The 14,487-nt window shown below is 39.9% G+C and overlaps 1 protein-coding gene across 1 annotated transcript in view; it reads left to right on the top strand.

Moving 5' to 3' along the window:
• LOC115130367 (activin receptor type-2A-like) overlaps nt 1-14,487 on the top strand; it is a 59,787-nt gene that overhangs the window by 9,384 nt on the left and 35,916 nt on the right. The window contains exon 2 of the mRNA XM_029661447.2: nt 11,659-11,881. Within this exon, the coding sequence (XP_029517307.2) occupies nt 11,659-11,881 (223 nt within the window). The remainder of the gene's footprint in view (nt 1-11,658; nt 11,882-14,487) is intronic.

Below are 14,487 nucleotides of genomic sequence, written 5' to 3'. Positions count from 1 at the left end.
ACAGCTAAACACAGTGATGATGTCAGATCCCGTAATCCTGGCTGGAATGTCCATCCAGCTCCAAGCAGGCTCTTGGGTCTCAGGCCCTGTCTGCTTATCACTCCAACTGGAAGAAGTGAGACATTATGTGCTCTGACAGAGATCAGGGTGAAACAATCACATTTTCAGATGAAAGCAGTCCTGTTTTGTTAGTTTACTTTGAACAAAGTTATTTGGCCCCTAGTTTCTTAGCAGGAGTAACAGGTAGATCTAAATGCTCAGAAATGAGGAGAGCGCTTTGCATACAAATGCCATGATATTAACTGAAACTTAGCTTGGATGAGGAATGAATGCACAACTACGACAGACTTCCATGAAGCCTACTTGTTTGGAACTGTTTGTACTCTAATGCCTGTAGTGTCACAGCCTGGGTCTAATTTTATAGTTTGTTGAAGTGATCAAAGCCATGAAAGGTGTCATCCATTAGATGCTGTGTTTATCAATTTGATATCAATAGTTGGTTGAACTTATAGAAACATCCCTTTTCCAGGACCCTGTCTTTCAAAGATAATTCGTAAAAATCCAAATAACTTCACAGATCTTCGTTGTAAAGGGTTTTAACACTGTTTCCCATGCTTGTTCAATGAACCATAAACAATTCATGAAGATGCACCTGTGGAACGGTCGTTAAGACACTAACAGCTTACGGACGGTAGGAAACTAAGGTCACAGTTATGAAAACTTTAGGACACTAAAGAGTCCTTTCTACTGACTCTGAAAAACACCAAAAGAAATGCCCAGGGTCCCTGCTCATATGCGTGAATGTGCCTTAGGCATGCTGCAAGGAGACATGAGGACTGCAGATGTGGCCAGGGCAATGAATTGCAATGTCCGTACTAAGACTGAGCTACAGGGAGACAGGACGGACAGCTGATCGTGCTCGCAGTGGCAGACCACGTGTAACAACAGCTGCACAGGATCGGTACATCCGAAAATCACACCTGAGGAACAGGTACAGAATGGCAACAACTGCCCGAGTTACACCAGGAATGCACAATCCCTCCATCAGTGCTCAGACTGCAATAGGCTGAGAGAGGCTGGACTGAGGGCTTGTAGGCCTGTTGTAAGGCAGGTCCTCACCAGACATCACTCGCAACAATGTTGCCGATGGGCACAAATGCACCCTCCCAGGACCAGACAGGCCTGGCATGAAGTGCTCTTCACTGGCGAGTCGCAGTTTTGTCTCACCAGGGGTGACCCTCCAGCATGACAATGCCACCAGCCATACTGCTCGTTCTGTTCGTGATTTCCTTCAAGACAGGAATGCCAGTGTTCTGCCATGGCCAGCGAAGAGCCTGGATCTCAATCCCATTGAGCACGTCTGGGACCTGTTGGATCGGAGGGTGAGGGCTAGGTCCATTCCCCCAGAAATGTCCAGGAACTTGCAGATGCCTTGGTGGAAGAGAGGGGTAACACCTCACAGTAAGAACTGGCAAATCTGGTGCAGTCCATGAGGAGGAGATGCACTGCAGTACTTAATGCAGCTGCTGGCCACACCAGATATTGACTGTTACTTTTGATTTTGAGCCCCCCCTTTGTTTAGGGACACATTATTCAATTTCAGTTAGTCACATGTCTGTGGAACTTGTTCAGTTTGTCTCAGTTGTTGAATCTTGTTATGTTCATACGAATATTTACACATGTTAGGTTTGCGAAAATAAATGCAGTTGACCGTGAGATAATGTTGAGTTTACATGTGTGAAACTCTTAAGTACGAGCTAAATTTATAACTGCACTTGTTTCGCATCCATGCCTGTTACACCCTGTGGAGATGGAGCACAAAAGAAAGTGTATTTTCTCCCCATTTGGCATCTTTTCAAAACACCCCCTCCTCCTCTCCCGCTAAATCCGGGCTGCCCCGGCTCGCGCTGGACTAGACAAGATAATCAGAGGAGTCTGCTACAGACAGGCTTGATGAGCTGGGGTTCTTACGCCATTTTGGTTGTGTCTGTGGCACCACCACATCTACAGAATATGCCAACTGTAGGGCCCCATAATGTTGGGCAACCAATCACAGCGCACCAATGGATAGCAACTGTTCCCATGAAGCAATTGTAATGACAGGTCCACCACAACATACCGAAGAATTTCGTGATTAGGGATAGGGAAAGGGGGATACCAATTAGCAAAAGGTAGTCTGTGTTAAATTTCATTGTGTATTAGAAAACAGTTTGAGATCATTGTGAGGGGATTTTGCCACTGGTTGAATGGGGAATTGGGCTTTTCGGGAAAATATCAGTATGCAACAGTAACCAAAAGGTGCGAGGCTTAGCGTAGGGTCAATTGTATTGCTGTGCATTGCTGTTGTTTTCAGTAAGGGTTTCGAAAGATTGTTTTGATTATGTTTGGACCAATGGAGTAACCCTGCTGCTAGGGCTGGTGATATGGCCAACATTTTATATCACAATATAAAAATTTAAAAAATGATAATAAAAAAAATAAAAAAATGGATGGTATTTTGATGGTATTTTTAGATTTTGAATAATACACTTCTACATTTGCTTTATGAGTAGTGAGTGATCCTAGGGTGCTTTATGAGTAGTGAGTGATCCCAGGGTGCTTTATGAGTAGTGAGTGATCCCAGGGTGGCAACACATACATTCTAAGTGATTTCAATGAGTCTTTCTCCATTCTGATGGTTTTATACTGTTCAATTCAACTTCAACCAAAACAAATTTCAGCACTTATCATTTCTGCATTTCCTGCACTCAATTGCAGTGGTAGAAAAAGTACCCAATTGTCATACTTGAGTAAAAGTAAAGATACGTTCATAGATATTACTAGAAAAATGTATTGAAAAAGTGAGTCACCCAGTAAAATACTATTTGAGTAAAAGTATGAAAGTATTTGATTTTAAATATTCTTAAATATCAAAAGTAAATGTAATTGATAAAATGTACTTAAGTGTCAAAGGTAAAAGTATAAATAATTTCAAATTCCTTATTAAGCAAACCAGATGGCACCATTTTTTATTTTCTATTTACAGATAGCCAGGGGCATTCTCCAACACTCAGGCATAATTTACAAACAAGGAATTTGTGTTTAGCTAGTCCTCCAGATCTGTAGATGACCAGGGATGTCCTCTGTTTAGTGATTCCATCAGATCAGTGGCAGTAGATGACCAGGGATGTCCTGTTTAGTGAGTCTGCCAGATCAGAGGCAGTAGATAACAAGGGATGTCCTCTTGACAAGTGCTTGAATTGGACCATTTCCCTGTCCTGCTACGCATTCAAAATGTAACGAATACTTTTAGGTGTCAGGGAAAATGTATGGAGTAAAAAGTACAGTATTGTATTCAGGAAGGTTGTGAAGTAAAAGTTGTCAAAAATAGTGAAGTACAGACACAAAAGAAACAACTTAACTGGTACTTGAAAGTATTTTTACTTAAGTACTTTATACCACTGCTCATTTGAGGTCATTTCCACACTGCCATGTAGGGCTGCACGATATGGGCATATCATCTAGGACTTCTTTTTAACCAAATGTTGCAAATGCGATTTGACTTGTGAATTAGAGCAAAACTGTTGGAATCATGGAAATAGAATGACTATTCTAATTCTATATTTAGAATATAATAGTGGGCACTTTGAATACAGTGTTTGAGATGACAACGAATTAAAATGCCAGGGAAGAGTTACTGTGACAGGATAGGAACTAAAGTGTTGGTACGTGTTTCCTAGGGGACCCTATAAACTTTGGCTACATGCATGTTTTCTCTTAGATCTTATTGTAGCTAATTTATTCTTGCTTTGCATATTCCTCTTTGATTTAAGATACTGTTGCACAAACAACATACTGATTAGGTCTACACCGTCATTGCTATTATCAGGCTGTATTAAATAGCTACGTTTGCTCTTACTCAGTACATTTATTAGCAAGCTAGCTATTACGGCAAACAATTAGCGTCTCACAAGATTTAGGGCAACGTGCTAAGAAAAGACAAACTAGCTGTTTGCTGATGTAAGAAACAGAAACTAATAGTGTCACTATAGAACACTAGTGGATTTATATTAAGAAGCAAAGTGAAAACAGCATCGTTGTATGTACTGCATTGACCATGCAGACTGAATGCAAATGTCTCTGGTTGAGGAACATCAAATGCGCTTTTTGAGTGACAGGGGGTGTGGCTAAGTCTGGAAAGTGGCGCAGAGCGAGATGATTCAATTAGCGAAACAAACTGAAAATTGACATTACACATGGCGTATCACATTTATCAAACCAAACATTCAAATAACGGTATAGAAGGTCAAGTAAAAACCCAAACCGGTCCATGCATCAATACCGGTATATCATAAAATACGGTATACAGCCCAGTGCTACCTGCTGCCTCCGACATGATTGCCAGTCAGTCTCCAGGCCATGTATTTCAGAAGAAGGTTTAGGCTAGGGGTTGAGTGAGAATAGTCAAGTCTAATGGAGAATATATATTTTTTTGTGTTGGCTCCCAGTCCGTACAGCATTGTTGCAGGTCTTGCCCAATCCAAATATCCCCCATTAGTCAATAAACTAACTGTGATTTTTGAACAGGGCCCTTTGTGATTTGTGTTAAGCGCCTTGGTCAATTTGTCTGTTTCAATTTGCTGGTCCAGATCTGTAATCATGGCATAGGGACTCCAACAGATGATGTGCATCTTGGGCTGTGTCTTCCTCCTCCTCCACCATGCGTGGATGTGACAGTAATTCCGAAAGATTCACTGTAATCCTGATGAGGGCAACTTGTGTCTTCGGAAATAATCCCCAGGATTTATCCCCATTGAGGGGCAATTAGCTAATTAATTCCCTCCCAAAATAATTTTCTTCAGCCATGCCGCCACAGACTGCAGAGCAACATTTGTTTTTTTTAATGAGCCATTATGTTGTTCTTGTTTTAACGTCGTTTACACTTTGATGAATATGAATGAGGAAATCAGGGCTGTTCTTGGACTAGGGCCATGAGTAATGAAGAAATGGATCTGATGTGCTCAGTGTAAGCAAAGTGGCCTCTTGTTAGTGGTGTAAAATACTTAAGTAGAAATACTTTAAGTACTACTTAAGTCGTTTTTTTTGGGGGGGGGGGGGTGGATCTGTTAAAGTTAAATAAAGGTTACATTTAAAACAAAATAATCAGTACTCTACTGTTTATATTTTTGACTACTTTTAGTTCACTACATTCCTAAAGAAAATGATGTAGTTTTTACTCCACAAATTTCCCTGAGACCCAAAAGTACTTGTTACATTTTGAATGATTAGAAGGCCAGGAAAATGGTCTGATTCACACACTTATCAAAAGAACATCACTACTGCCTCTGATCTGTCCGACTCACTAAGCACATGCTTTGTTTGTAAATTATGTCTGAGTGTTGAAGCGTGCCCCAGGCTATCTGTAAATAAATTAAAAAACAAGAAAATTAGGTTGTCTGGTTTACTTAAGAAATTAGAAATAATTTATACCTTTACTTTTGATCCTTAAATATATTTAAAAGCAAATACTTTTAGACTTTTACTCAAGTAGTATTTTCCCAGGTGACTTTCACTTTTATTTGAGTAATTTTCTATTAACTTCTTGCGTCGAGCCATCCCGGATCCGGGATCGTGACTACAGCCTCAAGCTATTACCATAACGCAACGTTAACTATTCATGAAAATCGCAAATGAAATGAAATCAATATGCTGGCTCTCAAGCTTAGCCTTTTGTTAACAACACTGTCATCTCAGATTTTCAAAATATGCTTCTCAACCATAGCAAAACAAGTATTTGTGTAACAGTATTGATAGCTAGCGTAGCATTTAGCGTAGCATTTAGCGTTAGCATTCAGCAGGCAACATTTTCACAAAAAAACAGAAAAGCATTCAAATAAAATCATTTACGTTTGAAGAACTTCGGATGTTTTCAATGAGGAGACTCAGTTAGATAGCAAATGTTCAGTTTTTCCTGAAAGATTATTTGTTTAGGACAAATCGCTCCGTTTTCTGCGTCACGTTTAGCTACGAAAAAAACCTGTATCCAGGATTGTGTAAATCTATCCGCAAGCTCATTAGCATAACGCAACGTTAACTATTCATGAAAATCGCAAATTAAATGAAATACATCTATTTGCTCTCAAGCTTAGCCTTTTGTTAACAACACTGTCATCTCAGATGTTCAAAATATGCTTCTCAACCATAGCAAAACAAGTATTTGTGTAACAGTATTGATAGCCTAGCATAGGATTATGCCTGACATTCAGCATGCAACATTTTCACAAAAAACAGAAAAACATTCAAAATCATTTACCTTTGAAGAACTTCAGATGTTTTCAATGAGGAGACTCTCAGTTAGATAGCAAATGTTCCATTTTACAAAAATATTATTTGTGTTGACAAATCGCTCCGTTTTCTTCATCACGTTTGGGTAAGAAAAAAAACGAAAATTAAGTCATTAAAACGCGAACTTTTTTCCAAATTAACTCCATAATATCGACAGAAACATGGCAAACGATGTTTAGAATCAATCCTCAAGGTGTTTTTCACATATCTATCGATGATAAATCCTTCGTGGCAATTGACTTTCTCTTCTGAAGAAATGGAACGCGCATGGATCTAGAGATTACGCAATAATTTCGACACAGGACACCGGGCGGACACCTGGTAAATGTAGTCTCTTATGGTCAATCTTCCAATGATATGCCTACAAATACGTCACAATGCTGCAGACACCTTGAAGAAACGACAGAAAGGGCAGGCTCATTCCTGGCGCATTCACAGCCATATAAGGAGACATTGGAACACAGCGCCTTCAGAATCTGGGGCATTTCCTGTATGAAACTTCATCTTGGTTTCGCCTGTAGCATTAGTTCTGGGGCACTCACAGATAATATCTTTGCACTTTTGGAAACGTCAGAGTTTTTTCTTTCCAAAGCTGTCAATTACATGCATAGTCGAGCATCTTTTCGTGACAAAATATCTTGTTTAAAACGGGAACGTTTTTTAATCCAAAAATTAAAAGAGCGCCCCCTATCTCGAAGAAGTTAAGGTATCTTTAATTTTACTCAAGTATGATAATTAGGAATTTTTCTATACATCCTCTTGTTGGCTATTTTTGAATGCATACATTCAGATGCTATCTTCTTCCCCATAGCAGCACTGATCTCTGAGGTTGTTATTGTCATCATAGGTTTAGGCCTATTTATTCATATGAAGACATTTTAGGGAATAACTCTCTAAGATGTCCCATTGCCTTTGGCTGCTGTACAATAAAATAAAGTTAATTTGAAAAGCAATAGAACATGAAAAAAATTGCATATTATGTTTATAAAATAATTCCCGCTACTTAAAGGTAAGATGGTTTTAAACCATCTTACCTTTACATTTACGGGTAAATAGTAAAAAAATAAATACTGACCGCGTCCGCTCAGATTCAATGTGGTCTTGATCTGAACGAAACGTGCCTCGAGTATGTCGACAGAATCAAGCTTTTATGTTAATTATCCTTCATTAGCCTATATTTAAGGAATTAAAAGTCTCAAAGGTTGGCCACATTTTCTGGCCCCGCCTCCATGTCAGCATCTGTTTGGACAAGGCGGCAGGTAGCCTAGTGGTTAGAGTGTTGGGCCAGTAACTGAATGGTTGCTAGATCAAATCCCCGACCTGACAAGGTAATAATCTGTCGTTCTGACCCTGAACAAGGCAGTTCCTAGGCCGTCATTGTAAATAAGAATTTGTTCGTAACTGACTTGCCTAGTTAAATAAAGGTTAAAAGAAAAACATGAGATTTTAATATTATTCCATTGTTGACCTCTGATCCAATTCTGACTGGAGTAAATGTTTCATATTGTGATTTGTGTGTGATTCATTTTTTTTTTTTACTTCTTGGTTCGGACAACTTAAATCTACAGTATCTTCTTGTCCGACAATTTTTTAAAATGTTAATGTCGAGCCCTGATGTTTAGCTGGCACTGTGTTGTCGCTCATAATTGTTTGTCAGCACAAACATCACTGTAGGTCCTGACTCTCTGGGCCAAACATCACTGTAGGTCCTGACCACAGGAGGCTGCTGAGGATAGAAAAGCTCATAATAATGGCCGGAACAGAGCACATGGAATGGCATCAAACACCTGGAAACCATGTATTTAATACCATTCCAATGACCCCCTGTGCCAAACGTCACCACTGTAGGTCCTTGCTTCCTGTGATATGGTAGATATAGGTGACCGACCGGCTCGATTCGGTCTTATGTAGCAAAATTAGATTGTGTTTTTTACATTGAATAAATGTAGAGACTCATAGCTAGAACATGGTATATCATACACTACAGTTGAGGAACAATGGGAAAGTAATTCTGCTTTGAAAGTTGATAAACTTCCAACCTCACTTTTGAGAAAATGGCCCTTGCATATTTTGGTACCTACTGGAGAGCTCTTCTTTGTCTACACCCATTCAGCATCGTTCACACCTTTTTAAGCTTTAGCCCCACCTATCTCTTTAAGGATTCACATGTGAGGCTATGTACTAAACAACCAAAGATTTCATGATTAAAGGCTGGCTTATACTATGGGTGTGTTTGTAAATGTAATCTGGAGTGCCAGAGTGTGCTCTGGGTGTTCATAAACTCAGAGGGTTGTCAGATTGTCCGTTGGTAAATTCGGAGCGTTTCGCTCTCGGAACGTTCAGAGCGCACACTGGAGACACTGGACGAAAAGCAGGGTTGATCTGAGCGTTCTGAGTCTTTTGTTTATACATGTAGCTAGCTAGCTAAACAATGAACCATAATCCCAACTCATAACGTTACTACCCTCCATGAATCTGCAGGAAGCTAACCAACCAGGTTCAATGTTACAGTAGCTAACATTAGGCTAAAACTAGCAATGCTAAGACAGGAATAATATTACTACACAGATCATGCATGTAATGTTAGCTACCTAGCCAGCCAGCTAATGTTAGCTATCTAGCTAACAGTACACTAACTTGAAATTAAAATTACTTTCTGATCAAATTAGAAACATGTAATATCTGAAAATGTAGCTAGCTAGACTCTCTTACCCGTGTACATGGATGGTCGCTTCTCTCTCTCTGTCATGGATGCCATGGTTGATCTTAGTTTGAAGATGTAATCTGGAGACAGGTGTTTTATACAACAGCATTCTGTGTGTTCTCTTTTTGACTCCGTGTCCATATTTGCAATCAAACACCAGAATCTCCTTAGCTATCATACTCTAATTCCACTGATTTCAAAACTCGGTCCTCCAGAAAGTGGAGATTAACACTTATGCACTTCTACTACGTGATATCATTTAAAAAAAAGCAGCATTAGAAAGGATTACCTACACATATTGACCAGCTCATATTATAGACAGAAGTACGCTACATGGCAGACCAATCCAAACTCATCTCTCGGCATGCCCAGCCCACTCATTACCTCAGCCAATCATGGCTAGCGGGAAGGTTGCCGTCTTTTTCTGTGGCTAAACCCACTAGGCTTGTAATTTTAACAATTTTATTTGTTATTAAAGCACATATAAGTTCACATGTTCCAGAAGGCATTTCTGTAAAAAAAAACACATTTAGATTAAAAAAAAGAAAAGGTTACGTTCAAATGGCTCTCCTGTGAAGTAGTGAGGCACAACGTATGCCTAGTTTCCTGAAATTAGTCACATATCTCTCCCGCTCACTTTCTCTCCCTGTTTTTTCAATACCTGCTCTCTCTCTCTCATTTTCTCCCTCTCTCCTTCTGTCTCTCAAAATATCTCTGTACTTTTTAAATGAGGAATTATTTGAAACTAAGGATGTTGTATTTTTAACCCCAAGGACAACATGTGTTAAGAATAGACTTAGATTAGATACGTAGGCTTAACAGTAGCATTTTATACCTTCTGAGCTAAATCAAGCCGACAAGCCTATTTATAGAAAGCTTTCTATGCCTAAACTGTTAGTTCTCCTCTATTTGGTATTCAGAGAGAGAGAGGTCTTTACATGCTCATTGGCGTGTCAGAGCCTCTGTTCTCTGTCTTAGCAAGAATAAGTTGTCAAACCACACCCACCACATCCTTTAGCTGAATAAGCCTTGTTTTTGTCGGTCAGTGTTAGGCCTACTTCTTGAGGTTTTGTCAGGGTTAACCACAAAACCAGCTCATGTTGTTTCATAAACAATATGGTACCCTCAGGCTGTTTTGTACTTTAAATTCAATATCCTTTCCCCCCAGTTATTTAGATAAGAATAAGTGTCAAGGATTAAATTGAAAATATAGATAATATTTGTTCGGCCTTTTTGGTGTCTGAGAGGATCTAGCTCATTCCCCTTTAAAGGACCCATGAGCACCAACAAGGGAAATTCGTAGGAGCATATCAAATTGGGTGTCAAATGAAAGCTAAGAGTGTATATTTTGGGGAAAATGAAGGCATAGATTCATTTTTCAACCCTTTTCCATCTGAAAAGTTAGGCATAGGTAAAAGGCTTTGATTTTTAAACGGATAACAAAAACTGTTTACCTTCTGTAATTTTAAGAAATATTGCCTTGTAATTCTGTTACTTTAAGACATTTTTAAGTTTCTCTCCCTCATGAGGGATAATGAAAGTTTACAAAAGTAACAAGTAATGGTAGACTATCAGATTTTATGAGTTTTAATCACGTAATAATTAATAAACAAATTGATATCAGTAAAATCACAAAAACAAGTTGATATGTCTACCGTAGACCTATGAATTAGTTATAGCGATTTAACTGATTTCCATTTGGTTTATTATCAATTATTAAGTTATTAAATCTCGTAAACTTGTTAAAACTCATAATTCCTACCTGTCTTGTTCCATAGCCTACCTGTTCTACAACCTACCTGTTCTACAGCCTACCTGTTCTACAGCCTACCTGTTCTACAGCCTACCTGTTCTACAGCCTACCTGTTCTTCAGCCTACCTGTTCTACAGCCTACCTGTTCTACAGCCTACCTGTTCTACAGCCTACCTGTTCTACAGCCTACCTGTTCTACAGCCTACCTGTTCTACAGCCTACCTGTTCTATGGTCGACCATATGCGTGACAGTACATTATTGGCAATTGTTTGATTGACTCGTGTAGCGTGGGTTGTACAGCTCCGAGCATACTGTCAGGCCTAGACCAGTGGCCTAAATGATTGTTGTGCCCCATTACCCTCCTGGACCTATCAAACATAATCATTAACAAGTCATATTAAGGCCTGCCAGGGCCAGAGATTTTCCCACACAGCATTTGAAGACTGTGTCGGTCTCTAGAGGGACACACTCGTCACCACTGGTTAATTACAGGGATGGTAAGGCTTCACACTGTAGGGGGGCGATGACTGTGTTATCTGTCCTGGAATACTCCTGCACTGGGCAGAGAGGGACATCATCCGTGCATTGCTTCATGAGAGCAATAGATGAGTAGTAGATGAAACAAATAGGACATACTGTATGATGCTACACTGTAGACAGGGCTGGCCCAACATGAGCTCTGTTGATGTGCAGGACGCAGGAGGCATATTATTTTTTTATGTGCTTCCTTCGATCTTGTTTCTGTGTTTTGAACGCCATTACATCGATTCTCCCAAATGATTTATTACGTCAACCCATTTACCGTAAAACAAGACTTCTGTTCAACATTCACCTTTTAAAAATCTGATCAAGTGTCTCCACATCTCTATTTCTCAGGGGCGATCCTGGGTCGGACCGAAACACAGGAGTGTGTCCACTATAACTACAACCCCAACCCAGCTGCCATCCAGGAGAACCGAGGGAACCGCAGTGGCATCGAGACGTGTGCCGGGGAGAAGGACAAGCGGAGACACTGTTTCGCCACCTGGAGGAACGTGTCGGGAATCGTAGATATCGTAAAGCAGGGCTGTTGGCTGGATGATCACAACTGCTATGACAGGTAGGGCCTATTGCATCAGGGCTCTGTGGTGGGTTTTTATAACATTTGTGATCTGTTACAACACACCAATGACACGGTGGAATGATTAAGTGTGTCATTGGTGTGTTGCAATGGGTCACAAATGTTATCAGTATATCAGTGAAAACTATTCTTATAGGCCTCTATAGGATCTCCATTCGTTCCATGAATATGATGTTAAAGGTGTCGAATGGGGAGCAAGAAAAATCATGTGTTCCTGTGTTCCAATACTCATACTAACTGTATTATTTGTGATGTAAATTGAGTATATAGTATGCTTATTGGTCATAGTATGGATAGAGTTAGTATGCTTATTGGTCATAGTATGGATAGAGTTAGTATGCTTATTGGTCATAGTATGGATAGAGTTAGTATGCTTATTGGTCATAGTATGGATAGAGTTAGTATGCTTATTGGTCATAGTATGGATAGAGTTAGTATGCTTATTGGTCATAGTATGGATAGAGTTAGTATGCTTATTGGTCATAGTATGGATAGAGTTAGTATGCTTATTGGTCATAGTATGGATAGAGTTAGTATGCTTATTGGTCATAGTATGGATAGAGTTCGTATGCTTATTGGTCATAGTATGGATAGAGTTAGTATGCTTATTGGTCATAGTATGGATAGAGTTAGTATGCTTATTGGTCATAGTATGGATAGAGTTAGTATGCTTATTGGTCATAGTATGGATAGAGTTAGTATGCTTATTGGTCATAGTATGGATATAGTTAGTATGTCAAAAGTTCCCAGATGTCGTACTAAAGTTGCCAAAATACGAAGTATACAAGCAATGGACACTATGTTCTTGCTTTTAGGGCCCATAATGCAATTCTTCAGAAAATGGTCGTGGCTTCACATCGTTTTCAGATGTAAAAAAAGAAAGAAAAGAAATGTCTGAGAATATGCAGCCGAAGTCCGATGAGAGCGGACACAAATTCATTGCTTCAACTGTTGAGCGATGTAATAAAGTCATGACTTTTCAAATAAGTTACGTTGGCTGACAATTTGTTGGCTACGCTATCCTTACAAACCGCAGCATACCATTACAGCAGTATGAACCGGTATGTTAGCTAAAGCTACCTAATGTTAGTTGCCTACTAATATGTCGAACTTGCCAGTATATTAACTATATGTCATTCTTAGCTTAGCTAAGTGGCACACGTTGAGCGTTCTCGTTGAGCGTTCTCAATGGTCATTGTTAATTCGCTCTGGCTATCTACTCCGATTTCTGAGTACTCTCGTCTGAGTGTGCCAGAGTGCAGAATAACTGATGAATTTATGAAAACGCTCAACACCTGTTGAATATGGCCGGTGGCAGTAAACGTTGGCACAAAAAGCAGAATTAAATTATTTCCAGCAGCACAGTTACAGTCACCAACGTTCTGGATAACATGAAAACAGCCTAACCAGCTCTGCAAGGACGAGTAAAATGGTCAGACTGGGGTGTTCTTTCGTTTGTGTCTGGAAGTAGCTAGCAAGCTTTCCAACGATAGCTTGGGTGCTTGACTGCCGTTGTGAGGTCAGCATGCTCTGATCAACCATACTCCACGGCCAGAGCGTTCATTGACGTGCGCTCCGAGAGCAATACGCTCTGAATTTACGAACTCCCAGAGTGCACTCCAGATTGAAGTTACGAACACACCGAAGTCGTAAAATGTCTAGCTAGTAATTTGTTATGCTAACAAGCTAGCAAGAGGTTGCATAGTAACAGCATCCACTTCCGGTAGACAGGCGACGCGCTAGTACTCTCAACTGAAAGGATACCTTTTGTTTACATTATACTAAAATGAACTAATAGTATGTAGTATATACTCATTAAGTATATAATATACAGTATGTTAGTATGGTTATTTGAAGACCGCTCTGGTTCCCTGCCAACTGTTTTAAAATGGCAGCATCAGCCGTCTCAACTTGTTCTAACAGCTACACTACTGTGATAAGCAATTGAGCTTCTTCTCAAGTGATTTAAGACCTGCAATGTTTTTTTGAAACAAGCTAGGCCTAGATGTTTGCATATTGCCCTCTGAGCCAGAACAGACTGAGATAGAGAGATCTTTTATTTTTTTCTCACTACGGGTCTTATGTTTTGAGCCTCTTCAGTTACCATGCTGTTTCTTGTAAGCTTTGCTCTCCGTCCAAATCCGTCCAAACCGTCCAAATCAATCAATTTTATTTGTCACATACACATATTTAGCAAATGTTATTGCAGGTGTAGAGAAATGCTTGTGTTGCTAGCTCCAACAGTGCTGTAGTATCTAACAATTCACAACAATACACACAAATCCATTCCACCGTATTGTGATATCTTCTCAGCTACCCATGCAACATGTCAGCTAGCCTAGCATTACCAGAAACATTTCATTTTATAGCGTGCGAGAGCCCAGGCCCAGAAAGGCTGAGTTACCTGGTCCTCTTGTCTTAACATGCCGTTGAACTAGAGCCCAGGCCCAGAAAGGCTGAGTTACCTGGTCCTCTTGTCTTAACATGCCGTTGAACTAGAGCCCAGGCCCAGAAAGGCTGAGTTACCTGGTCCTCTTGTCTTAACATGCTGTTGAACCCCTTTACCTCCCAACTGCAGCAACAGC

Source organism: Oncorhynchus nerka, linkage group LG1 (assembly GCF_034236695.1).
Source record: "Oncorhynchus nerka isolate Pitt River linkage group LG1, Oner_Uvic_2.0, whole genome shotgun sequence".
NCBI classification, from domain to species: domain Eukaryota; kingdom Metazoa; phylum Chordata; class Actinopteri; order Salmoniformes; family Salmonidae; genus Oncorhynchus; species Oncorhynchus nerka.
This window is presented reverse-complemented; position numbering and strand designations above follow the sequence as displayed.